Source organism: Trematosphaeria pertusa, assembly GCF_010094035.1.
Source record: "Trematosphaeria pertusa strain CBS 122368 unplaced genomic scaffold BU26scaffold_2, whole genome shotgun sequence".
Classification (NCBI taxonomy): Eukaryota; Fungi; Ascomycota; class Dothideomycetes; order Pleosporales; family Trematosphaeriaceae; genus Trematosphaeria; species Trematosphaeria pertusa.
In genome coordinates, this window is record NW_022987213.1 from 1,428,874 (window position 1) to 1,452,253 (window position 23,380).

The following is a 23,380-nucleotide window of genomic DNA, read 5'->3' on the forward strand; positions in this document are numbered from 1 at the left end:
AGTCTAAGCGCCTTACAAGTCTGAAAGCTGTTGGAAGGCTCTGGGGTCGAGAAGTGATCCAACAATACAAGTGGACTTTTAGAGGGCTCAGGTTCTGCGAAACGCTTCGCACCGCAGCACGCACAGTTTCCAACCTTATGCTTCGACGGCATCAAATTCCCCAGCGACGCTTGATTGAGGACTCGGCAAATCCTATCAGTCACGCAGATTTGGAGAACCTAGCGGCCTGGGACCACACAGAGACCTTCGTCATCAAGGGCGACACTGAAGAGGTAGTCCTGCACTGCCGACCACTGACGATGAAAGACTTGCCGGACGGTTTCGGGTTCGACAAGTTCGGTCTCATAGTGCGGATCGCACATGCCGTCACTCCCGGAACTGGAACTAGCAGCATCGACAGCGTGGGTTCGTACAAACTCGCAGTCGAGGGAACCAACCAACCAGGCTCGGCGGAAGCCAGTGCTGACGACAGCAGCGACGATGCGACGAGCTCTGCACAGCCAGCTACCGACACCACCGATACTTCCTCTTCTACCAATTCCACTGACTTCTCCTCCCCTGACGATGTTTCCGCCACTGCCTTTTCTCTCCCCGGAGACACCACCAAGGAAATGCCACGGGGACGCCCTGAAAATACTACCGCAAGGGGTAGCAACGACGACGACGGCACCTCAGGCGACTTGGCAGGACCCGTTGGAAGGTAACTCCGCCAACGCACAAACATGCCATCCTACCGCGAGACGCCGAACAGTGGATGTCATGCCAAATCTACGCCTCGCCAATCCAGACTATCCAACATCGAAAGTCTACTTCGGAAGCGATGCTGCCCAGAAGTACCGGATTCGCTCTTGAGGCTGCTGGATCGCCCGTCTGACCTCCTTGTGGGGTCTGCAGAGCAATTCGATTCTCAGAAACTATGTTATTCGCATCTCCAGAGGTTCACCAAGGCACTGTTGACTATGGCATCTAAGAGGCACTCTGTGGAGCCTATTGCTGTTCAGGACACTGGTCCTATTACAGACGCGACAACAACTCGCCGACGACGCTCACTCCCCGACATCGGCCAGTGCGTCTCTGACCTCGACCAATACGAACCCCTCCAGAAGAAGCAACGGCTCTATGAGGCTAAGCCATTCTCTTTCCCTACAGCAGCCGGGCACGGCTATGGAAGTCTCCCAATACATCACCGAGGTCACGGCCAGCCCTACGCCAGCCAGGTACTTAGCGAATTGGAAGCCTAGTTACGGTGGGAAAACCTCATCTCCAAGTACATGAAGAGAGCGAACGAAGCCATTGAAACTGCGCGGGACTTTATAAGGACAGTCGATAACCCGGCATCCCAGACGCGACTTCAGGCCCAAATCAGAAAATACGGAGAGATCCTTGAACGCTGTACGCCAGGCAAGCTAATTACTGCTGCCCAGTATCTGGCAGGAGAATGGAAGAGAGCCACTGATTATTTTGTTGTCTGTTCGTCCAGGGAGGCGAGGTCAATTTTGGCGGAAGCTACACCGCTCTTGCTACTTCTGATCCCTGCCGAGTTGAATACTCAAGTCGAACGACTACAGTTAGACCGGTATCTGACGATATTAGAAACGCGACCTACGCTGGACGTCCATGACTTCGACGCAGAAGGGGATGTAGTGGTCCCCGAACGACTAGAATCGAGATCCGCAACCGCTCTGTTTCGCGATGAAAGCAAAGGCCCGATTAACCTGCTGAATCTTCGTGGATAGAAACAAAATCCGATCCTATCTTGTCTGGCTGGACTCGAAGCATATACGACCCTGGACGCCATTTAAGAGGAGCTAGAGAACGGCAAAGCAACCGAACGGCTTCTCTCCGACCTCTCAGAGTGCGCACGCTTCCAGCTCTGCGGCAACAGAGGGGCCTTTCACCTCCCACATATTGATTATCATGGAGTTCTTACAACGGTGTTCGCCGACGATGGCGAGAAGTCATGGCCTGGGTGGCCTGGTTTACGTCTCGAGGACACCCTAGAGTGGGCACAGTCAGATGAACTTCCAGCCGGCGCATGCGTCGGCATTTACCTCGGCCCCGGGTACCTCTTAGTTCAGCCACAGGGCTAGCGCGCACCGTGAAGGAGCAGGAAACGACCACAGCTGCACGAGCGTCGAACGCGATACAGTTGGACACTATACATTGCTCCGGGGATATCTGCCCTTGACATTTTCCAGCAGATGGTGAACTTAGTTTATTCCACTGCCAACTTCACATACTATATACTATGGCCTGCGCCATCACAAACCCAAGAAACGGAAAAAAAAATATTTTCCTCTTCTACCCAAATCTAGTCGGTACAAAACCCCTATTCCTACTTTGCAAACCCGCAAACTTACAATTCCCTTCTAGGCTACTCTCGCGTCGTCCTCGCTATCGCTTCCCTCTACTACATGCCGCTCCACCCCCGCACCTGTTCCCTCCTCTACAGTGCATCCTGCCTGCTTGATGCGCTAGACGGCATAGCGGCGCGGCACTTCAACCAGGAGACAAAGTTCGGCAGAGTGCTTGATGTGGTGACGGACCGCTGTACTACGTCATGCTTGCTTGTTTTCCTTGCTAGCGTGTTCCCGCGGTGGAGCATTATGTTCTAGGGGCTGATCAGCCTAGATCTGGCGAGCCATTATATGTACATGTATGCGACGCTAAGCATGGGAGAAAGCGGGCAGAGCCACAAGAATGTGCATAAGAGCAGGAGTTGGGTGTTGAAGAAGTATTATTCGAATAAGATGCGCCGGACCTAGAGCCCTCATTTTCCACCCCTTCCCTATCCCCCCGTCATGAAACCTGAATCCTCTAACCCCACCTCACCTTATGTCCCCCACGACGCAAATAAACTGATCCTTTTCCAGAAAGTCCTCTTCACCTTCTGCGCCCTGAACGAGCTCTTCTTCATCGCGCTCTACCTGCTCTCCTTCTCCTCGCCCTACCTCTCGCCCACCCTCCTCCAGACCCCGGATAACCCCGCAAGCCTGCCCGTCGGGACGCCCGAGGCGCTAGATTGCTCTATGCTATTCACGAGCCCGTGGTCGGCAGGCGCAATGGAATATGCTCGGTACGTCTACGACTTTCTTCAATGCAGTGTCCGATTTCCATCTCTGCACAAAATCCCCCCATCCTAAATTTCCGTAACCTAAGATTTCACATGTCCGCATGTGCTAAACTTTCCATTGTAGCGCTAATAAAATGGACTCCACCGTCCCCTGGATCTTGGCTGTCATTTCCTTCCCCATCATGGCGGGCAAGCAGATCATTAATGTGATCCAGCTCGTGAAGGCGAGCCGGTGGCTAGCTGAGGGTGATATCGAGGAGAGGAGGGCGCGTGCGCTGAAGGGACAGTAGGTAGACGCTTGGCGGCGTATGATGTGGAACGGAAGAGCGGAGAGGAGATGCGTGCAGGATAGCTAGGTCGGCTTTTTCTTTAGTCAGACGCATTGCCATATTTTTCTGATGAGTTAGGCTCTGTGGTCTGTTCTGCCTGGCTAATTATACCGGCTCGTGTGTGCAACGACTTGTATCATGTAGCCTTCCAACGCTACAAGAAGACTGGCTTGTTTTGTAGATGGCCTTTCCGTGACACTAGTCAAGTCATCCGCATGACCCAGATATCGTCGGATTCATGGTTGCTCGTGGGATACCGATGTGACCACCACGGAGCGGCGAACCCATATCTTAGTCAAAACTCGACGCAGCGAAGTGCAGACTGGGAGTGTGGCCCCTAGAGTAATGCTGCCAACCATGATGCCATCCATCCAGACAAAATGAGGACGACAAAGACAAAGATGGAGACGAAAACGCAAGCGAGGCCAATCCCGATGCTACCAGCGGCTCTAGGCGCCCCAATACAGACGTAGGCACTCACGCCCACGAAAGCGTCAGGGAGTTGGATGTGTTGCAGGAAAGCTGAGATTTGCTCTGGACTATATGCGGACGCCATGATAGGGCAAATTTGCGAATCGAGACAGTTAGGGAGGGGATAAAGAGAGCGTACGTATTTGAGAGAAGCCATCATGTTGTGAGGACGTGGAACTCCATCCCGGCTACGCGGAAGAAAAGTCTTGGCAGGGGCGGTGCACGTCAATTCCTCCTCGCAAGAGTCAACCCGACCATTATCATTCGCATCACCTTCTCAGCCCCGTCCTCGACAAGTCGCTCCGTCTCAGCAATTGCTCGGTCCAGCGACGAAGGTCCCCTCAGGATGCTCGTGAAGGCGTTTATGCCTGCGGCGTAGCACCCGTCCGCTCCCTCGCCAATGGTTCCAGCCAAGGCTACCACCTGCGCACCATGCCGCTTCGCGCGACGAGCCACCTCCGTCGTCATCTTCCCTTGGGTCGATTGAGAATCAAGACTGCCTTCGGCAGTAATGACAAAGTCCCATTGACTCTCAAACACACGATCGAACTCAAAGTACTCGTTGATGGCATCGCTCCGACCGCGCAGCCGGGCGCCGAGGAGCATCAAGCCTGCACCCAGTCCGCCCGACGCTCCGCTGCCCGGCTCTCCTGAAATGTCCTTTTTCATATCTTTCTCCGCTACACGCGCCAGACGTGCTAACGCTGCAGCGAGAAGGTCCACTTGCTGAGGGGTGGCGCCCTTCTGAGGTCCGTACACGCGAGCGACCCCTGCTTCGCCGCAGAGAACGTTCTTGATGTTGCACACGGCTTCGATCGGGACACCGTCTCCTGCGCCCTCGTTAATTTGGTCGTCTCCTCATGGAATTGGGGCATAGGCTTACTGGCGTCGTTTCGAAGCCGGGGATGAATGCTGCTCCAGTCAAGCTTCTCCAAGCCCAGAAGCGATCGGCCACCATCTGCCTTCGCGATTTCGTGCCCTTCTAAATCCAGAAGTCGTACACCCAAGGCCTGAAGCATACCTGCTCCGCCGTCAGACGTTCCGGAATCTCCGCAGCCGATGATGATCTTGGTGCATCCTTCATCGAGTGCCTTCTTCATAAGCTCTCCAACGCCATACGTGGTAGTGACAGTGGGGTCACGCATATCCTTCGGTACGAGCCTGAGGCCTGCAGCTGCCGCCATGTCCAGAACAGCCGTCTTCCCATCATCACCTATGAAGCCCAGGTGTGATTGGACCGGTCTACCGACGGGACCGGTGACCACGTGTTCCACCATGTCCCCGCCGTGGGCTGCCACTAGGGCCCGACAAAATCCCTCTCCGCCGTCGTGTAATGGAAGTTTGCGAGTTACGGCAGCTTTCCCATCTACTACCTTCCTGATGCCAGCCTCAATGGCATCGGCGACGTGCTCTGGACCAAGACTCTCCTTGAATCCAGACGGAGCGATGAGGATCCTCAATGAATGGCCACCCAAGGTCTCCGAAACTGGTGTCGAAGGGTCCGCCGAAGCAGCAGACGAAATAAGGTTATCCACTTCCTGAGGTGGAAGGCCGAACGTCTTCAGCGTATTCAATCGCGGCAATTTCGGATGGATGACTGGAGACGGGGGAATAGGGACGCCGCAAGGTTCCACAGCCGGGAGCATGTTGAGCATCGTAAGTTTACTGAGGCTTCGAAAGCGAATGGGGTGGGTCAATAAAACCGAATATGAAGCGCCTAAGGCCACTAAACGAAGGTATATTGCAAGAAGCGAGTGTTGGAGATGAGCGAATGTCCGATGCCTCATACACAGGGTCGAAACAGTATACTTATATACCCATCGCAGCTGGAGCCAGACCTGTAGATTTCCTGCAACTCACGACGTCCTGGTCTAGGACTTTGCAGCTTCTTACACAGCCCGATAACCTCAAATTCAGGACCCGCTTCGCATGCAACGCGGAAGCCTCAATCTGCTGACGACTTCAGATTTCCTGGATTCCCTGAATTTACAGTATACCGGCACAGAGCCACCGACGGCACCACATATCTCGTAGTACCATCAGCACAGCCTGAGGTTACGCATGCTGGGACATAGCCGTCTTGACAAGGTCTTCTTCTAACCATCCATTCATTGCAAGCACTCGTTGTACAAGGTCGTCTTTCTTGCCACCATACCAAGATGGCGATTTGTTGTTCCCCCAAGAGTCTTGACGGCTGGGCTCCGCCAATCAGATCCTTTCACCCTCGCTTGGGCTCTTGTATACCCTTGGCGGTACATCTGAGCACAGCCCTGTGGTGACGTTAGCCGTCAAGACTGATCGACATGCCGTTAGCCTTTCTCATGAAGTCTTCGCACATCTCTATTCGTCGCTCACCAAGGTACGGATCCACTGCCATGCAGGCACGCGACATGTTTCTATTCCCGGCTCCGTGCTTTCACCTGTCCTGTGTTTCAGCCCTCCCAAGACACTAAAGCACCGCGATGATGTGTCCTGCGGCGATAACGCCCGATATGAATTGCTTCTTTCAGCTTCTGACCGACTTTCATCCGAGTTATGTTGAACAGCCTCACTGCGGCACACTTGGGCGGAGTCACCGCCACAGTCATGGACTGGCAAAGCCGTTGGGCATCTATATTCAAGAGAACCGCAATCTACCTGGAGTGTTCCACAGTATCACTACACTCGCTTTAATCTCGGAATACTAATACTTTCGCTTTGACTTCGGTCTTCACATTCGCTTAATAATGCGCCTTCAGAAGAAAAGTCGCGCTATCGATGAAGAGCAGGGTATAGACTCAATCGCTTTACCCAGGTTCTCGTTTGAGAGCGAAGACCAGGATCGGAGACCGCTTGTTAGCACAGAGCGGCTTTTCGAGAGACTGTCCGCTATTGGTACGGGGTATCGCTCCGATATCCACTCGTTGCACGATGAGCACGACGGCGACATTGAGGAGATAGTGGTACGTCAAGCTCATGCCCTTTCCGCCATTCCCAGTTAACGAAGACACCAGGTGACTTGGGACAGCCCAGACGATCCATCGAACCCACTGAACTGGTCATGGAAGCGCAAGTGGGTCGTAACGATTCTAGTTTCTATGTTCACTTTCATTTCGCCGTTCTCGTCGACCATGGTCACGCCAGCGCTGCCTGATATATCGGATGACTTTGATATACCGGAGGGCTTCATGCAGCAGCTTGTCATGTCCATTTTCCTACTTGGCTACGCCCAAGGGCCTTTCGTATTGGCACCTTTGTCGGAGATCTACGGCCGAGTAACGGTGCTGCAGTATGCGAATCTAATTTACCTTGCTTTTAATACTGCGTGTGGGTTCGCGCAGAACCGTACGCAGATGCTTCTATTCCGCTTCCTGAGTGGAATTGGTGGATCGGCTCCACAGGCGGTAAGTTCCTTCCGTCCTTGAATTCTCCATTCTCCTCGTTTCAAGTTTCGCCGATTGGGTATCCGTACTAACCAACCACCAGCTCTGTAACGGCGTCCTAGCAGACACCTGGTCGAAAGAGGAACGTGGCAAAGGGCAAGCCATCTACGGCATGTTGACCTTCATCGGCCCGTGCGTCGCACCCATCTGCGGCGCATACATTTCCACCAACACTACCTGGCGCTGGATCTTCTGGTCGACCTCCATCTTCGACGTCTTGGTCCAAGTTCTAGCGTTATTCTTCCTCTCCGAAACGTTCGCGCCCACAATTCTAGCCCGCAAAGCGAAGGCGATCCGAAGAGACATCGCAAGGCGCGGCTGCAGGAACAGCGGGGTGGTGGTACGGACGGAATACGACACCTGCGATCGGTTTAGCAAGATCTTGCGGAAACGACTGATCTTGCCGTTCATCATGATGTTCACGCATCCCGCGGTCCAAGCACCCTCCATCTACCGAGCGTTCTTGTACGGCGTCATGTACCTCGTTCTCTCGACCTTCCCGCTCGTCTTCGAAGAAGTGTATGACCAGGACACCGGCATCGCTTCTTTGAACTATCTCTCGCTCTGTCTGGGTTTCATGATCGGGCTCCAGATAAGCCACCCGCTGATGGACAAGGTACATTCTCATTCCACTTCCCCCGCTGGCCTTGCTAACACTTTCTCAGCTTTACGCCCGCCTCAAAGCCTACTACCGCACTGACGAAGGCCTTCCAGAATGGCGCGTCCCGCCCATGCTCATCGGCGGCCTCCTCTGCCCCCTCGGCCTTTTCATCTACGGTTGGACCGCACACTACCACCTCCACTGGGTCCTCCCAAACCTGGGCTGCGTCCTCCTCGCCATCGGTCTCATAATAGCGTTCCAATGCTCCCAAGCGTACACCGTCGATGCGTATTCGGCGACGTACGCGGCGAGCGCGGCGGCTGTGGGAGCCTTCCTGCGAACGATGTGCGGGTTTAGCTTTCCGCTGTTTGCGCCGAGACTGTATGAGGCTTTGGGGTTGGGATGGGGTAATAGTCTCCTTGCTTTCTTGACTTTGTTGTTAGCGGGAGTGAGTCCGGTTTTGCTTTGGGTTTATGGGGCGGAATTGCGGGCGATGAGTACGAGGGGGCTTGAGAAGTAGGGTGCTGCTACGTATTGACCTGACCTGGCTGGACTGCTTTGAAGATTATATCTTGTCGGTCTCTTTCCCAGAGACGTCACAGTTCACAAAGACTAAGTTCGGGGTTTCAATAGCCTTATGCCTTTCCGTCCTAGTCTCATAGCAACTGGGGGCCAGGGTGAGCCGCATAGGGTCACCTAGTGCTCCGTTCATCAGGTCCATCGAACGCACTTTACTTTCAGCAAACTCATATTATAGTGACCTGGAATTCGCGGCACGTTGCGTCTTCCATCCCACCGATTTGCCATCCTTTTGCAACCTCATCATCACTAGCGACGTAATACCCATTTCATTTTGCACAGCCCTGTTTCCTCCTCTCAGCCCAAACGGCCTTAGTCTGCTCTGCAAACCCCAGAACAGCCACACGTACCCACCTATTTCAACTCTGCATTCTCATATGCTCCTTGTCCCCCATATGGAGTCTGGCTCGGCTGCGCGTAGGTCGAGGGTACCGTGCTGCGAATAATCGCCGCGACCGACGCGACATGCGTTGCCGGAGTATACGCCGTCAGCTCGCTCGCCGTCGCATCCGCATGCCGCACCTCGCTCAGCATAGAAGTTAGATCGACGGAAGAAAGCGTTTCCTTTCCCTCTACTTAGCAAAACTCTCCAATCAGCGCAGTAAAGGAGCCAACCTACCGAGCCGCTCCAAAAGTACGAGCAAATAGAATACCCCATGATATTGCTCTCCGCGGCCGTAGTGCGTTTACAAGAGATATTGCCATTGTACTGGCACTCGGAGAACAGCGAATAGACGGGCGGCTGGCACGCGCACGACACGTACGAGAGGCTGGATGTGGGAATCCACGTCTGCGAGCACTTATTGGTCTCGTAGTCGGCGCTCGCGCAGCTTTGGTAGAGGCGGTTGCATGCACCGAAGTCGTAGGTGGCGGTGAGCGAGGTCACGGGCGGGGTAGTGAGGGATGTGCTGCTTGGGAGGCGCGAGTCGCAGGTTGAATGCCAGCGGCGGACGCGAGATTCGAATTGGGAGTCGAACATATGGGATTCGAGGCAGCGGCGGACGTCGTCTTGGCAACTGGGGAGGGTTAGCAAGGAAGTATGGGGAGAGTTCTGAGATGATTGTTCGAACCCGATAAGGTTCTTCGGCTAGGCTGAGGGGTGAGCGAGTGTGGAACATATACATACGCGAAGATTGAGGAAAGCATTTCTTGGGTGCAGTAGCAGTCTAGTTTCTCGTCCTCGGTTTCTTTGGCTGCACATTCGTCTTCTTTATTCGTCATAGCGATACAGCCTGAGAGCTCTTTGAGATGAGATGAGGGGAGACATAGCTCAGCTGGAGGCACGAAGCCGGCGTTTGAGAGAGACCAAAGTGTGCAAAGGATTAGCAACTGAGCGATTCGGAGCATGATGAGGATGTTAGATGTTAGACTGCTTGCTTGACGGAGAAGAGTAGGTGGGCTAGACATGAAAAAGAGGGATTGAGCTCGGGCGCGAATTTGAGTTCCAAGGTTGTGCATCATTGCTTTTCGTTTCAGCCTGACGGCGCCACTCGCGTAGTAGAGACTCTCTCTCGCTGGGAACTTCCGAAGCAGCCTTGGAGGGCGTAACGGGAGGCATTCTCGACGCGAATGAAGCTAGGCAGACAAGCAACACGTTCCCGCGCGGGGAGTCCGGTGAGAGCCTTGGGCACGCTAGGCGAACTTCTCCAGCCCTCCAACTGTCGAAGAATATATCCGCAGCTCTTTCACAGTGGAAGGGGCGCCATAACTCCCTTTGCAATTGTTTTGCTCCTTGCCAGATATGGTTCAGATTGTATCGAACCGCGGACCGGAAGGGAATATGCCCTCACGAAGTAGTACTCCCACTACACCCTCCGCTGGCGAGGCTTCAGCAGCAAGCCTGGCGGGTCCAGCTCCGCGTCGGTCTCCCGTTAGCGGCCTGTCCTTAGTTCGACCTAATGCGGACGCGTCGTACGGCCCTTCGGAGGGTAGCTCTTGTTCGGCGGCCACGACGACGGCATCGACTCAAGCATCGACAACCCCAACAACTCCCGATGCAACGCAAGCGCATCTAAATGGGACCTCATCGAACCCTCCCCCTTCAGTGACGCCAGCTCAACCCAACATCCAGCCGAACCGCCCCGCAGAAGAATGGCGCTCATGGAAGATTCAATACCCTTACCTTACCGTACTCTTACTCCTCTCTGCCGGGTTCATCGTCGCCATTGCCGCACTCACGGCCATTTCCCGCCGCGACTCAGGCTTCGTCAGGCAAAGCCAACCTCCCGGCTTCCTCCAGCGCAACCCGGGTTTGCGGAAAGCGATCTGGGAACAAGGCATCTTCTACACTGCCTTCCCTGCCTTCATCATGACGGTCTACCGGACTATGTGGGATGCAACGGTGATGGCGTTTGCCGACCGTCAGCCGTATGTGGATCTAATGAAGCCTGGCGGGAGGCACCCGAAGAGGACGATACTCCTGGATTATAAGATGGAGCCGCTGCTGCATAGATGGATACTGGCCTTCCAGAACAAGCACTTCCTACTGTCAGCGTGCATGCTGTCTTCCCTGGTCCTGTCGTTCGGCATCGTCCCTTTGACGTCTTTCCTCTTTACAATGGATTCTTCGCTGTCAAATTCGACCTTCCCTCTGACGACGGATACGTATTTCAACGGGACGATCGTGCCTCAATTTCCTGTGTTCTCAAACGAACCAAACGTCCGACTCATCCTGGACACAGCTGCTGGCTTGCGCGTGCAGAACTTGAGCTTGCCACCACGCACAGACGGCACTTTCGCGTTCCCGCATTTTACTCTGCAGGTCGATGTCGGAAGCAGCAACGTAAGCCTGGAAACGGCGGCGTACGGCGTTGATAGCGGCTGTATTGAAATTCCCGAGTTAGAGTACGACAAGGAGATCCGATGGTATGAGAACAAGATATCGATTGACGTCCGTACGATTGATCGTATGTGCGCCATATCGGGCACCCTCGACATCCGACCGAATCCATTCAGTCCTGACATCTGGTTATCGTCATGGCATACACCCACGTGCAGCGAAGCGGCGGGCTGGACGCGCATGAGCCTTCTCGCTGCCCGCTACGATAAGGCTTCACAGACCGTACAAGACCTCTCTTTTCTCTCCTGCAACTCATGGTACTTTGCCACCGCCGGCTATCTCATGGAGAGATCGGAACCCGGACTGAGTCCTCGGTTGCAGCGTTTCGACGAGGATGCGCAGCAAAGAATGAAATTAGACTGGCAAGAGACGTACGTATCGAGAGTGTTCCTGGAGAAAGAGGTCCACAATCTCAGATATCTCGATCCGTCCACTACAGTCGATGGGAATGAGTTCGCCAAGTACGTTTATCGCATGGCGCAGCACGAAAATCCAAAAGAACCATTGGAGCCCAAGGCCCTCGTTACCGCTGCGCAGACCCTGTACGAGACTGTGTATGCGGTGTTCGCTAGCGTCCATCTATTCAAAGAACGAGATATCCCTTTCAACGGGACCGGCGTTTATATGATCGAAGAGAGGCGGCTGTTCGTACAGCCCGTTGTAGCCTACATAATCCTCGGAGTCCTCAGCGCCACGGCTGTCTTGATCGCATGCCTATTCCTCTACTCGCAGCAGAGGTCGATGCTGAAGGAAGAGCCATTCGGCCTGTTGAGCTATGCTGGCATCCTGTACCGGAGCGAGATTAACACTAACATGATGAGGGAGATCGTGTGCAACCGCCATGATCCTGGAACAGCCAGGGGATCGGCTAAGAAGATGTACCACCTTGATCAGGTTCGTTGGTTGTATGACCAAACGGACGGACGGATCACATTTAGGGGTCCGTTTCCAATGCAGGCCCTCGCTGCGAACGGCCGTCCGGTGGTGCCTCCGAGGCGCAACCCTTCTAATCCAATCGTTCAAGCCCCGTGGAAGAGATATGGCGATCATCTTCAGAGCGGTTTTAAGTCCACTTGGAAGGCGGCTGGCGATAAAAGCAAGAGTTTCTGGGGGTACCTACTCTATGGGGTAAAATCTTCCTGGACGTATTTGTGGAACACGTATAACTATATGGAGAGAAAGCTGGTCAGGCTCATGCGGTCGATCTAGCTGCCGATCTTTCGATGTACGCCCGCCATAGCCTAGGCCTGGTTCGTCGTTGGTGATACGTGTGTTACGGCGTTGATGAATGAAGTGTTGGCGGTCCGGCGGGTAAAGCTTGGTATATTGATCCGCACCAGGATTCGCACTTGTGTAACAAAGCTTGCTGCCGAGTATATAATGTGCGCTGGTATGTGGGTCCCGGCAATGAAGTATTTCTGAATATTCCGGACATCCTAGTAGATATCAGTGAGCGGAGCGCATAATCATGTTCTTCCCAAAGACTGTAGGTTGAACACACTCGACCGCACCCTTTCTCTGACACTCACATTAGATCCTCTCTCTGGTTCTTATGCTAGCAGCGCAATCCACCTCAATCCTCGCCTACTCCAAGCCCAACGGCACTGCACCCTGCCCTTCCGCTGCCAACATCCCCATCGGCTACGTTCGCACATACTCTGCGTACGCCTGCCGCGGCGACCTCGAGACCTTCTCCAACGTAACTAGCGGAATTTGCATCGACGCGAAGAATTTCACCACCGTCCGCGGATACCGCACCGGAAATCCTCCTGAGGGCGTCGAGTGCTCGTTCAATTTCTATGCGGCGCCGGGATGCAAGGGTTCGTTCGTGTCAGCGGGGAAGGACACCGATGGGAGCAACAACTGGGTCGAATGCGTGAGAAACTTTGTGAACCCGTATGGGGATGTGGTGGAGACCGGGAGTAGTTTCATGTATGCCTGCTATTCGAGGCTTGATGGGGGTGGTTAACTACCTAGCCGCCCACTCAGTAGAGTTGGACTGGCTTGCTATGGCCATCTGATTCTCTTTTGGTTACTCCGTTGTCGCTATCGTACAGCTCGTGTACAGGCTAGTCATCTCAGCTTTCGCACACGTCGAGCCCTGCTTTGGACATCGCACTTCTGGTCTTCTACCCGCGATGGATCCGCGAGCAACACACCTCCATTTTGCCTCGGTTCCACTTCCTCTTCAATTTCTACGCTCTTTTTGCTCGAAGGCACATTTGTGGTCGAAGGATGAATGCACTCGTCACACGATCTATTGCCTCACTACTCGACTGAGCCGCCTGTCTCCCCGCTTTCCCTCAGAGTTGGCGAGGAGTTCAGTAAGTTTCTTTCGCTCACCTCAACGGCGAGGACGTGAAAAGGCTAACTACTCATGCATTTTAGTAATAAATTCCGTATCCCAGATATTCTCAACGAGCCGTGCTTGCTTCTCTCCCCCCTCACGATCTTTTTATCCTTAGCATTCCTCTACAATGCCTCTACCGCACTGGACTTGACTCCTAAGTCGCTCTATAGCTTAAAGGTTCCCGATGGACAGGGACAGCTTAAATAGAGTTGAAGCCTGGAAAACGCTACTAGATGTTCTCCGTGACGTTGGTTTGGAAGTTTCCTCGTGCTGTAAGGTCGGTAGGTCGATAACTACGGGACTTTATCGGGTCGAGGGTCGGCCGAGCACCCGGGAACTGGTTTAACGGAATGGGAAAAAGGAAATTCCATGCTGAACTGTGTCCTACTACTAGAACAATTGTATTAGACATCTAATGTACATTGAGACAGCGAAAGGAGGGCAACTAACAGGACTCATGGCTCCGAAAACCAAGAGTCTTCAAGGAGCTGCTTCGCCGTTGGCCGATCTCTTGGATCGAGTTTCATGATCTTGACTAAAAAAGTTTTGTCCTCCGGTGCAAATTCCTTATCCTTGATCATGTGAAAAGGCTTTCGTTGGGAAACGCTGTTCATGATGTCGGCCAAGTAATTGAGAGTTTTTGTATCGGCCAGTTCCTTGTATGTAAGAGGGAAAGGGCCGAAAAACATGTGCATTCTCTCAAGAATAATGCGCTCGTATTTCGGGTTATCGACGGAAACCCTGGGGTTGAAGAGGTGATAGTTGCCGAAGAAAAGACTTATGAGCTGTAATATCGTCAGTATGTATCCTTGCGACATAGCTTAGACTAACCATGGCACTAAAAGACTAAATGTTAGTAGATGGTCCCCATGGGAGATGAAGGCTGGCCTCTGGGCTCCTGAAAATCGAGGCACCAATGCCTTCTCCTTTCTTTGCATAGTCCGAGGTAGCCGGAACACAACTCCCAAAGTTAGCTAGCAGAACTTCAGAAAATCTGATATCTGCATCAGCTTAACTAGGAGCCTCTTTTTGCTTATAGTTGCATAAGACGTTGTTTAGTTTAATGTCTGGCTAGCCGTGAGCTTCTATTGTTACAAATTATGCGAAGTCGGCACCTGTATAAACGTAGCTATCCTCATGGAGGACTTCTAGAGCTTTTAGGACGATCCTGGCGACGTATTTGATTTCAGATCGATTGAGCGTCTCGCTAGAGGCTGCCAACAGATTATTATCAAGATGCTGTAAGACAATGCCAGGAGGGTTAGTTGGTTCTTGGATTTCATTAACTAGTTGTCGAATAGGCGCTCGTTTTTAGAACTTTAGCAAGACATCGCGCTTATTCTAGATACGAGAATAGCAAACTCCCTTTACCACAACAGTCTCTCCACTGCTATTTCTAGAGAAAGTTAGCTGCATATAATTCTACGGGGACATACTATCCACTATACAATGCTAACTACACAGTGTTGTAGATCTCCTTGGTAAGAGTATACGTACTTACACGGCCCTTCAAAATCTACTCTAACTTGTAAAGAGCAGTTATAATGGATACGAGAAGAAGAAAGAATGGTAGAAGTTTTGCACAGGAAGCCAGCCAATACGAAGAAAAATTAAGCGGGCTTTACTAGAAAGATCGTCGCTTAATTCGCCGTTTCCGCTAGAGACTCTCGTTTCAAGCTCGCTTACCCTAGAGGCCGTAACTAGAACTGGCCTAAAAAAAGGTTGTTGCCAACTATCTAGGTAGATAGTTAAATTTCTCTAGCACTCTCTTTCCTCCTGTAGCTAGTAAGCGGTGCTGCTTTACTTAGGCGTTTATTACTCTCGACTTACCTACCCCTTAGGCTGCTCACCTGCTGCTTAGTTACGTTGCCCTGCGCTCTACTAATAGCCAATCGTACTTATTTATAAGTTGGACAGACACTTACGATTCCGTCAAGTCTAGACGAGAAGGATTCTTAAAGGCAGGTTTTGGGCTCTAGGGCGCGTTTTAGAAGGGGGACGGAATTGTCCTCTAAGGACTAGGGATAAAATAGGCCCCCTCGCCATGCGCCCTCTAGTGTCCTACAACACAGCGCTATCTCTTCTTGCTAAGGTAGCTTGTGCTATGCCTTTGCACTATAAAGGCACCGTTGTGCTGCTAGGTTAAGCCTACCTAACTACCTTAGCTATTACTACAACACTGTCGTCTTCTTGGTAGCATTACTACTAGTTTTAGAACTTCGTGCTATTTGTTGTTCTATTTCTTACACCGCAGCTTCTTGTGCCGTCGAAATGCCGTAGAAGATTTTGCCAGAAGCCTTCTTTAAGCGTGCTAGTTAGAACGTAGCCATAGAGAAGAAGAAAGACATCGTTAACAGAAAACAGGTTCTAAAAGAACTTTAGCTAAAGACAAAGAAAAACTACGAGCGCGCGTTAGCGCTATAGAATTAGTAAGTTTACAATAGTATCTTTAAGCTACACACACCTCGCTAACGAGAAATTTTTACACTAGATATAAGAAGTTAAATTTAGAAGTAAGTCTAGATAATATTAAGATATCTAAGAACTACGTTATGTCTATTACGCTTAAAATTAAGAGTAGGTATAGTGTTAAAAAGCTAGGCTTATAGACCGTAGTCTAGTACTATAAAGACTTTACTACTAGCTAGAGGCAAGCTAGAATAGAGAAGAAATAGGAAAATAAGAAGAAGAATAAAGAGAGCGAGAAAGAGAAGCTAGTAAAGGTAATAAGTCTAAACGTAACGCTGTTTACTTTAAATATAAGTCTACTACTACTACCTAGACGTTTTATAGTATTAGTACTAATTATATAGAATAGTTTATTAAGTATAAGCTATATAATATTCTTAAGCTACTCTATAGAAAAAGGCTATAGTAATATAACTTATAAATCTATTTTCTTTACCTAGAAATATATTAGTAGAAGAATAATTAGTTCGTGCTTCTAAAGCCGCAGCGTAGAGTCGAGATATAGGCTCTTATTATAGCCTATATTTTTAGTACTTTAAGAATTAGCAAATACGTAGAATCTATATATCGTCTTAGATCTAGTAGAGGCTTACGTTTTTAGATAAGTCTATTTTAAAGTAGTCTATATAAACTAATAGTAATAGGTTAGAATATAATCTTTACTATCTTTTATAATAAGTATAGTAATATAGAATTTACTATATAACTCTAGTAAGACGTAAAGTATATAACGTTTACTCTAGATAAGAGGTAAAATTAATTCTTATTACGCACGCACCTAATACTAATTATAAAATAGACTAGAACACGCGTTATATAAAGGTGTTAAGACTTACCTACTATTTTATAATCTAATACTTATAATAGTTGCTATATATATAGTAAGAAATATATTTAGAGATTATAAGTTAATAGACAAGGTTCTAGCACTAGAACCTCTAGAAGATAAGTAAATAATTTAACTCTACTAGAACCTAAGCGTCTAGAACCTGCCGTTCTTTAAGAGAAGTAATAGAAAGATAGAGACCGTAAGCGTATTCGGCTAATATCTTCGAGAATAGAGCTTTTATACTAGCTATAACGAACTTCTAATAGTGTATAATTTTAGAGTAGAAAGTCTAATTCTTACTAGTACGTATACTATTCTATAGTACTCTATATACCTAACTTATATTATATATAGATAGAAATTATTCGTAGAATATAAGAATAAAATAGAGCGAATAGCGTAACCTAGTAGTATATCGTAATTATTACGCAGCTAATAATACTAGAGTAGATAGTTAGGTAACCTTCTTCTATAATAAAGACTATCGTATAGATATTATAGACCTTTTCTATTTCTTACTTATTACTTAGAACCTAGAGCTATAGTAGTCGCTGCTAGTAGAAAAGTAATATAAGCTTAAGTAGAGCGCTAAGTTTAAGAATATTAAAGTAAAACTTAAGAATCTTTCTTTAGATAACGTACTATTAAAGAATAAACGTAAGAAGTTATAGACCTAAAAATAAAAGTTAATTTCGAAAGCGCTTTATAGATATTAGAGAGAATAGTCTACTTAACCTATAAGTAAAGTTAACGCCTATATAAAAGAATATACTAGCTATTATAGAACTATATTCTAATAAGCACGTAAGCTTATACTAGTACGCGACTATCTAGCGTCTAGTATATTTATTAAGGCTAGTATATATAGCGATATAGGTAAGGCTATTCTCTAAGATCTAATTAAGCTTTATTTATAAGAAGAGAAAGTAGTATTTTAACTAGGTCTTGAGCTAGACAAATACTACTATCTAAAAATAGGCTTTACGCAAAAGATTAACAGGTACGTAACTCTATCTATTGTTTATAATATAGCGTCTAATTAGAGAATTTCTAATAGTTAACTAGCTACTATATAGTAGAAATATATATATAGTTACTATTAGAAGTAGCTTAAGAAAAGTTATAAGTTTATAGAGTTTTACTTTCTCTATAGTAGATAGTTTATTAACTAAGAGAAATAGAACGATTATTACTAAGCCTATTTAGATAAGTCTAAAACAATCTCTACGTAGTACAACCTACTAATCTATAGAGAAACGCTTACTACTCTAGAATTCTATTCTAACTATTTAGGTAATAAGTTTCTACTCTCTAAAATATAAATATAGTAGTTTCTTAAGATAGCTAAATAGAAAGACTATATCTATAACTAGTATTTTAAAGATTCTAAGTTGCTAGTATACTCTCTACGCAAGCTCTATTATAGAGAGTTATTTACGTTATTATAGAATCTCTAGTTTTATCTTAAAGACGTCTATTATATTAATTTTAGAAGTACTCTTAAAAGGTCTAGGTTAGTAGATAAAGAGAGAGTTAGACTAGCTAAGCGAATATACGTTAGTAGAAGGCAGCTATTAAGATAGAAGATAAAAGATCTAAAATATAAATTTGTTAATAAAAGTAATACGTTTTAGATCTAAGAGAAGAGGTTAATATTCTATTCTACTCTAGTTAAAGCCCTATCTTCTACTAACTTAGACTTCTCGTTAATTCTAGAAATTATGTTAGATTAAAATAAAAGTAAAGATAATACGCTACTATTCTTATAGTGTAGTAAATCGAAAAATAGTCTTAATAATAAAGATACTCTTAGTAATAGAGCTAATAATAAGAATTAGAAGCATATTAGTAAGATTAACTATCTAGAGAGTAATTACCTACAAACTAATAGATAAATAGAGAATATTACGTTTTTAGAGACTAAAGAAGCTAAGATAAATAAGTAAAATAATAATTTCTAGAGTATAAACTTTTATAAGAAGTTATAGCCTAGACTTTAGCTTAATTACGCTCTAGTAGTACGCCTCTAGTTTAACCTAGCTTTTTCTACCTAAGAGAATAAAGAAAACAAATATAAGGTTAAGTAAGTTCTAGAAGTCTATATCTTTAGAAGAAAGCTTAAATATCGCGTAAAATAGCTTAGCTATAACGATAATTCAAAGTAGTATAACGTAGCTAACTTTAAGAATAGCCTATATAAGCTTTATAACTTTTATAGAGCTAATTTAACTTAATCTAAACTTCTATAAAGGCTAGATTACTAGATATAGTACTAGAAGAAGAATAGAGACGCTAATAACTATCTAGATAATAATAAGCTAATAAATAGGTTAGTTAGATAGTATAGAAAACTTTACTAAGAAAAAGAATTAGAAGTTAGGTATTAGTAGTAGAATATTTTACTTAGATTATAATAATAAGGTAGACGTAGGTAGAAAGATTTTATAGATTTAAATAGTCTTAGCGTATAGTTAACGTTAAGCGTAGACAGCGTAGAAATTACGTTAAAGTCTTAGTATTACTACTAGTTAATATACAAATACTAGTTCGATCTATAAGGTCTTAGCTAGATTCTTTACTAGCTTTAACTTAAACTTTCTAGATTATATAGAGATGCTTAGGCTAGTATTAGATAAATAGAGACAAGTAATAGTATTATTACGTTATCTACTAAGATAGTATTCTTCTCTATATTACTCTTATCTAATATACGTTATTTTTACTACGCTAAGCTTACCTAGTTAGAGCTATTATTCTATATTATTCTTTTACTATAGTAAGTAATAGTTTATACACTAAAGTAGTTAACGTTACTTAGGTTATAGTACCTATTAGAGAGAGCTATAAGCGCGTTTTTAGAATAGATAGAGTAAAGCAAGCGAGTTAGCAAGCTATTCGCGAATAATAGTAGAGCTAAACGTTAGAGAAGTACGTAGGTACTAGATACTTCTAGAGTTATAGCTAGACAAGATGCTAGGCATGTAGAGTAAGAGTAGAGAAATAGATAAGAACTTATTCTTTAAGATGTTATAATCTAGCCGCTACCTAGGTAGCTAGTATAGAGCACGTAGTAATAATAGGTTAGAGTAGCTTAGCTAAGTTAGTTTTTAACTCTAATAAATTAAAAAGAGACTATTAGTTAATAATACTAATAGATACTTAATAAAGTAACGTTAATATTATTAATAATATTACTAATTTATATCTAACCTTCTCTAGCGTAATAGAAGCCTCTATTTTCTAGAATAGGTCTAAGATACTTTAACTTATAAGTAATTTAGAATCTACGCATAAATTAATATCTTTAATAATTACTAAACTTACTCTATTCTATTATATTAGATTAGCTAGAATAATTATTATATTACTAAGTTTATAGCTTCTAGTAGTCTAATTTCTTTTAAGTTACTATCTCTATTTTATAAAGACTTTTATAAGCTATCTAGCTTATACTATATACCTCTTTAAGTACCTCTATATTATAGTTATAATTTAGTAAAGTAGCTAGAATATAGTTACTAGTAATAAATATAGAATTAGATAAATTAATAAGAGTATATAGTTTTAACTATCTATTACTTAGAGATAGTAATTAAAACTAGTTCTACTCTATATATAGGTATCTTATAGCTAATTATAGCTAAGTACTTAAAATATTTCTAATAATAGCAAGACGCTATTTTAGTATTCTAAATAACTATAGAGATATAACGCAAATTTTAAGAAGAAAATTACGTAAATTATCTCTATAGAAATCTATATTCTTATAGAAGTTATTAAAATTTTTTAATTAATATTACCTAGTTAGATTTTCTAAGTAAACTTTAAGAAAAGTAATATAGCTAGATAAATACCTAAAGTAAATTATATTCTTATAAATAGTTATACTAGTTAGCTAATATTTAGAAGAAAGCTAAAGTAGACGTTATTCTTAAAGAGTTATCTATTAGTCTATTATAAAGAAAGTAGAATAGATTTCTCTTAGAGAGAAGAAAGTACTAGATAGAGAGAAGAAAAGAGAAACTTATCTTCTATTTATTTCTAGATATTAACTATCTAGTAAGAAGACTATAGCGCGAACCTAGTTTAAATAGCTCTTAAACGTACTATAGTAAGATTCTATTACTACGTTCTATAGTTATATAGTGTTATTATTAGCTATAGACGCTACTAGCTAGCTACCTAGCGTAAAGGCTATAGCGTAGACTAAGTCTAAATAACTCTTAAGCGTGCTATAGTAAGACTTTATCGCCGTATTCTATAGCTATATAGTATTGTTGTCTAATATAGACGTAATAAGCTAGCTATCTAGCAAGAAGACTATAGCGTAAATCTAGCCTAAGTAACTCTTAAGTATACTATAGAAAGATTCTATTACTATATTCTAAAGCTATATAGTATTATTATTAGATATAAACGCTACTAGCTAGCTATCTAGCGTAAAGGCTATAGTATTAATTAAGTCTAAATAGCTCTTAAGCGTGCTATAGTAAAACTCTATTACTATATTCTAAAGCTATATAGTATTGTTATAGAATATAGACGTAACTAGTTAGCTATCTAAAGAGAAAGCTATAGCGTAGACTAAGTCTAAGTAACTCTTAAGCGCGCTATAGAAAGATCTTATTACTATATTCTATAGCTATATAGTATTATTATCTAATATAGACGTAATAAGCTAGCTATCTAGTAAGAAGGCTATAGCGTAGACCTAGCCTAAGTAACTCTTAAGCGTGCTATAGTAAGACTCTATTACTATATTCTATAGTTATATAGTATTATTATTAGCTATAGACGCTACTAGCTAGCTGTCTAGTAAGAAGTCTATAGCGCTAACTTAACCTAAATAACTCTTAAGCTTACTATAGTAAGATTCTATTATTATATTCTATAGCTATACTATATTATTACTAAATATAGATGTAATAAGCTAGCTATCTAGTAAGAAGACTATAGCGCTAACTAAGTCTAAATAACTTTTAAGTAAGCTATAAAAAGATCTTATTACTATATTCTAAAGCTATATAGTATTATTATCTAATATAGATACTACTAGCTAGCTATCTAGTAAGAAGGCTATAGCGTTAACTAAGTCTAAATAGCTCTTAAATATACTATAGTAAGACTCTATTACTACGTTCTAAAGCTATATAGTATTATTATAGAATATAGACGTAATAAGCTAGCTATCTAGTAAGAAAGCTATAGTATTAACTAAGTCTAAATAACTCTTAAGCGTGCTATAGTAAGCGTTCTAATTATCTTCTATCTTTAATAGCCTACTAACTATTATAAGCTATTCTCTTAACTAAGACTAAGGCTTACTATTATAAGAGAAGGTAAGAGGTATACTTTAAGCTAGAATCTTTAGTAATAAAGAGGTAAAGGTAATAATACTATAAATTATAAGTTATAGTAGTAATTTAATAAATAAAGTAATAACTATAAGAAGCTATAGAGAGTAAGCTCTTTCTAGTTATATATATATACTATCTTAGCTAGATTAGATACTAAGACCTAGCTCTTATAGATTAGTTCTAATCTACCTAACTCTATTTAATCTACCTAATCTACGTTACGTAGACTTAATTATTTCTATAACTCTATACGTAACCTCTTATCTTATAACTCTAGGCTTAGTCTACTATTTTTCTCTATTCTAGCTATTTAACCTCTATTTCTAATTCTATAATTATAATACTTACCTCTTCTTCTAAAGTATTATTCTAAAGCTCTATCTTATTTCTAGGTATAGTATTTTATTATTCTATACTATTCTTATATAAGAGTAGTACTATCTATAGTTCTATAGTATTATATTCTCTTCTTTCTTTCTATTCTTACTATACTACCTGCGTATACTAAGTCTTTAATAGTTTATTATTATTACTATACTAACCTTATTCTACGCACTAGTATTAATATATCTAATAACTCTTATAGTACTTACTATTCTTATAACCTACGTTATATTATAGAGGTATTTTCTAGTTATTACTTAGAGTATATTATAAAGAGTTAGTCTTATAATAAGATACTAGACCTAAAAAAGATAGAGAAACTAGATTAGTTATTAGCTAATTTACGTTCTTAGTAGTCTATAGCTAGTTTTAAGGTAAAGCGTCTTGCTAAATTATAGTAGTCTACTAAGGTACGTAGTAACTACCTCTAGAAGTAGTTAGACCTAGTATAGCGTTATTATAACGCGCTACTTTTAAAGAATCTAGCTAATATTAAGAAGTTAGAGTAGTTAGAGTGTAACAGTCCGACTTAGCTCTAACTCGGTGCTTTAGCCTAACTCGGCTCCGCCTAAGTTACATAACCCTGCCTAGCGCCTTGGCATAGGCACCCTGTGTATATAGAGAGCTCTTAGAGTATTCTTCTACTTCTTACCTTTAGATAGCTAAATTTAACCTAA

The 23,380-nt window shown here is 44.7% G+C and overlaps 7 protein-coding genes across 7 annotated transcripts; 4 read left to right on the forward strand and 3 right to left on the reverse strand.

The window, feature by feature from the left end:
* Nucleotides 1–13: 13 nt before the first annotated feature.
* On the forward strand, nucleotides 14–988 carry BU26DRAFT_139666 (uncharacterized protein). The gene has a single exon (XM_033819800.1). It carries the CDS (start codon nucleotides 138–140, stop codon nucleotides 702–704), a length of 567 nt encoding a protein of 188 aa, XP_033689515.1. The 5' UTR covers nucleotides 14–137; the 3' UTR covers nucleotides 705–988.
* A 1,260-nt stretch (nucleotides 989–2,248) lies between these two features.
* BU26DRAFT_527590 (CDP-diacylglycerol--inositol 3-phosphatidyltransferase) lies at nucleotides 2,249–3,363 on the forward strand (the record flags this gene model as incomplete). Its single annotated transcript, XM_033830791.1, has 5 exons — nucleotides 2,249–2,318; nucleotides 2,374–2,585; nucleotides 2,616–2,723; nucleotides 2,874–3,076; nucleotides 3,198–3,363. The coding sequence occupies 5 exons, from the start codon at nucleotides 2,249–2,251 to the stop codon at nucleotides 3,361–3,363; spliced, it is 759 nt and encodes a 252-aa protein (XP_033689516.1).
* Nucleotides 3,364–4,098: 735 nt separating this feature from the next.
* BU26DRAFT_474791 (glycerate kinase) lies at nucleotides 4,099–5,519 on the reverse strand (the record flags this gene model as incomplete). The annotated part of the gene is made up of 2 exons (XM_033825511.1): nucleotides 4,099–4,703; nucleotides 4,757–5,519. 2 exons carry the CDS (start codon nucleotides 5,517–5,519, stop codon nucleotides 4,099–4,101), a joined length of 1,368 nt encoding a protein of 455 aa, XP_033689517.1.
* Nucleotides 5,520–6,529: 1,010 nt separating this feature from the next.
* On the forward strand, nucleotides 6,530–8,611 carry BU26DRAFT_537281 (MFS multidrug transporter-like protein). Its single transcript, XM_033831403.1, has 4 exons — nucleotides 6,530–6,815; nucleotides 6,867–7,256; nucleotides 7,339–7,911; nucleotides 7,961–8,611. Exons 1-4 carry the CDS (start codon nucleotides 6,600–6,602, stop codon nucleotides 8,414–8,416), a joined length of 1,635 nt encoding a protein of 544 aa, XP_033689518.1. The 5' UTR covers nucleotides 6,530–6,599; the 3' UTR covers nucleotides 8,417–8,611.
* BU26DRAFT_600206 (uncharacterized protein) lies at nucleotides 8,542–9,870 on the reverse strand. The gene is made up of 3 exons (XM_033835159.1): nucleotides 9,602–9,870; nucleotides 9,095–9,491; nucleotides 8,542–9,039 (listed from the first exon to the last, which is right to left on the reverse strand). The coding sequence occupies exons 1-3, from the start codon at nucleotides 9,820–9,822 to the stop codon at nucleotides 8,830–8,832; spliced, it is 828 nt and encodes a 275-aa protein (XP_033689519.1). The 5' UTR covers nucleotides 9,823–9,870; the 3' UTR covers nucleotides 8,542–8,829.
* A 324-nt stretch (nucleotides 9,871–10,194) lies between these two features.
* On the forward strand, nucleotides 10,195–13,283 carry BU26DRAFT_600207 (uncharacterized protein; the record flags this gene model as incomplete). Its single annotated transcript, XM_033835160.1, has 2 exons — nucleotides 10,195–12,208; nucleotides 12,849–13,283. The coding sequence occupies exons 1-2, from the start codon at nucleotides 10,217–10,219 to the stop codon at nucleotides 13,281–13,283; spliced, it is 2,427 nt and encodes an 808-aa protein (XP_033689520.1). The 5' UTR covers nucleotides 10,195–10,216.
* Nucleotides 13,284–14,119: 836 nt separating this feature from the next.
* Nucleotides 14,120–14,963, reverse strand: BU26DRAFT_583151 (kinase-like protein; the record flags this gene model as incomplete). The annotated part of the gene is given in 4 exon segments (XM_033834557.1): nucleotides 14,120–14,441; nucleotides 14,512–14,665; nucleotides 14,681–14,731; nucleotides 14,780–14,963. Coding segments are annotated over 4 exon segments (711 nt in total), but the record flags the coding sequence as incomplete, so codon positions are not given.
* Nucleotides 14,964–23,380: the final 8,417 nt, after the last annotated feature.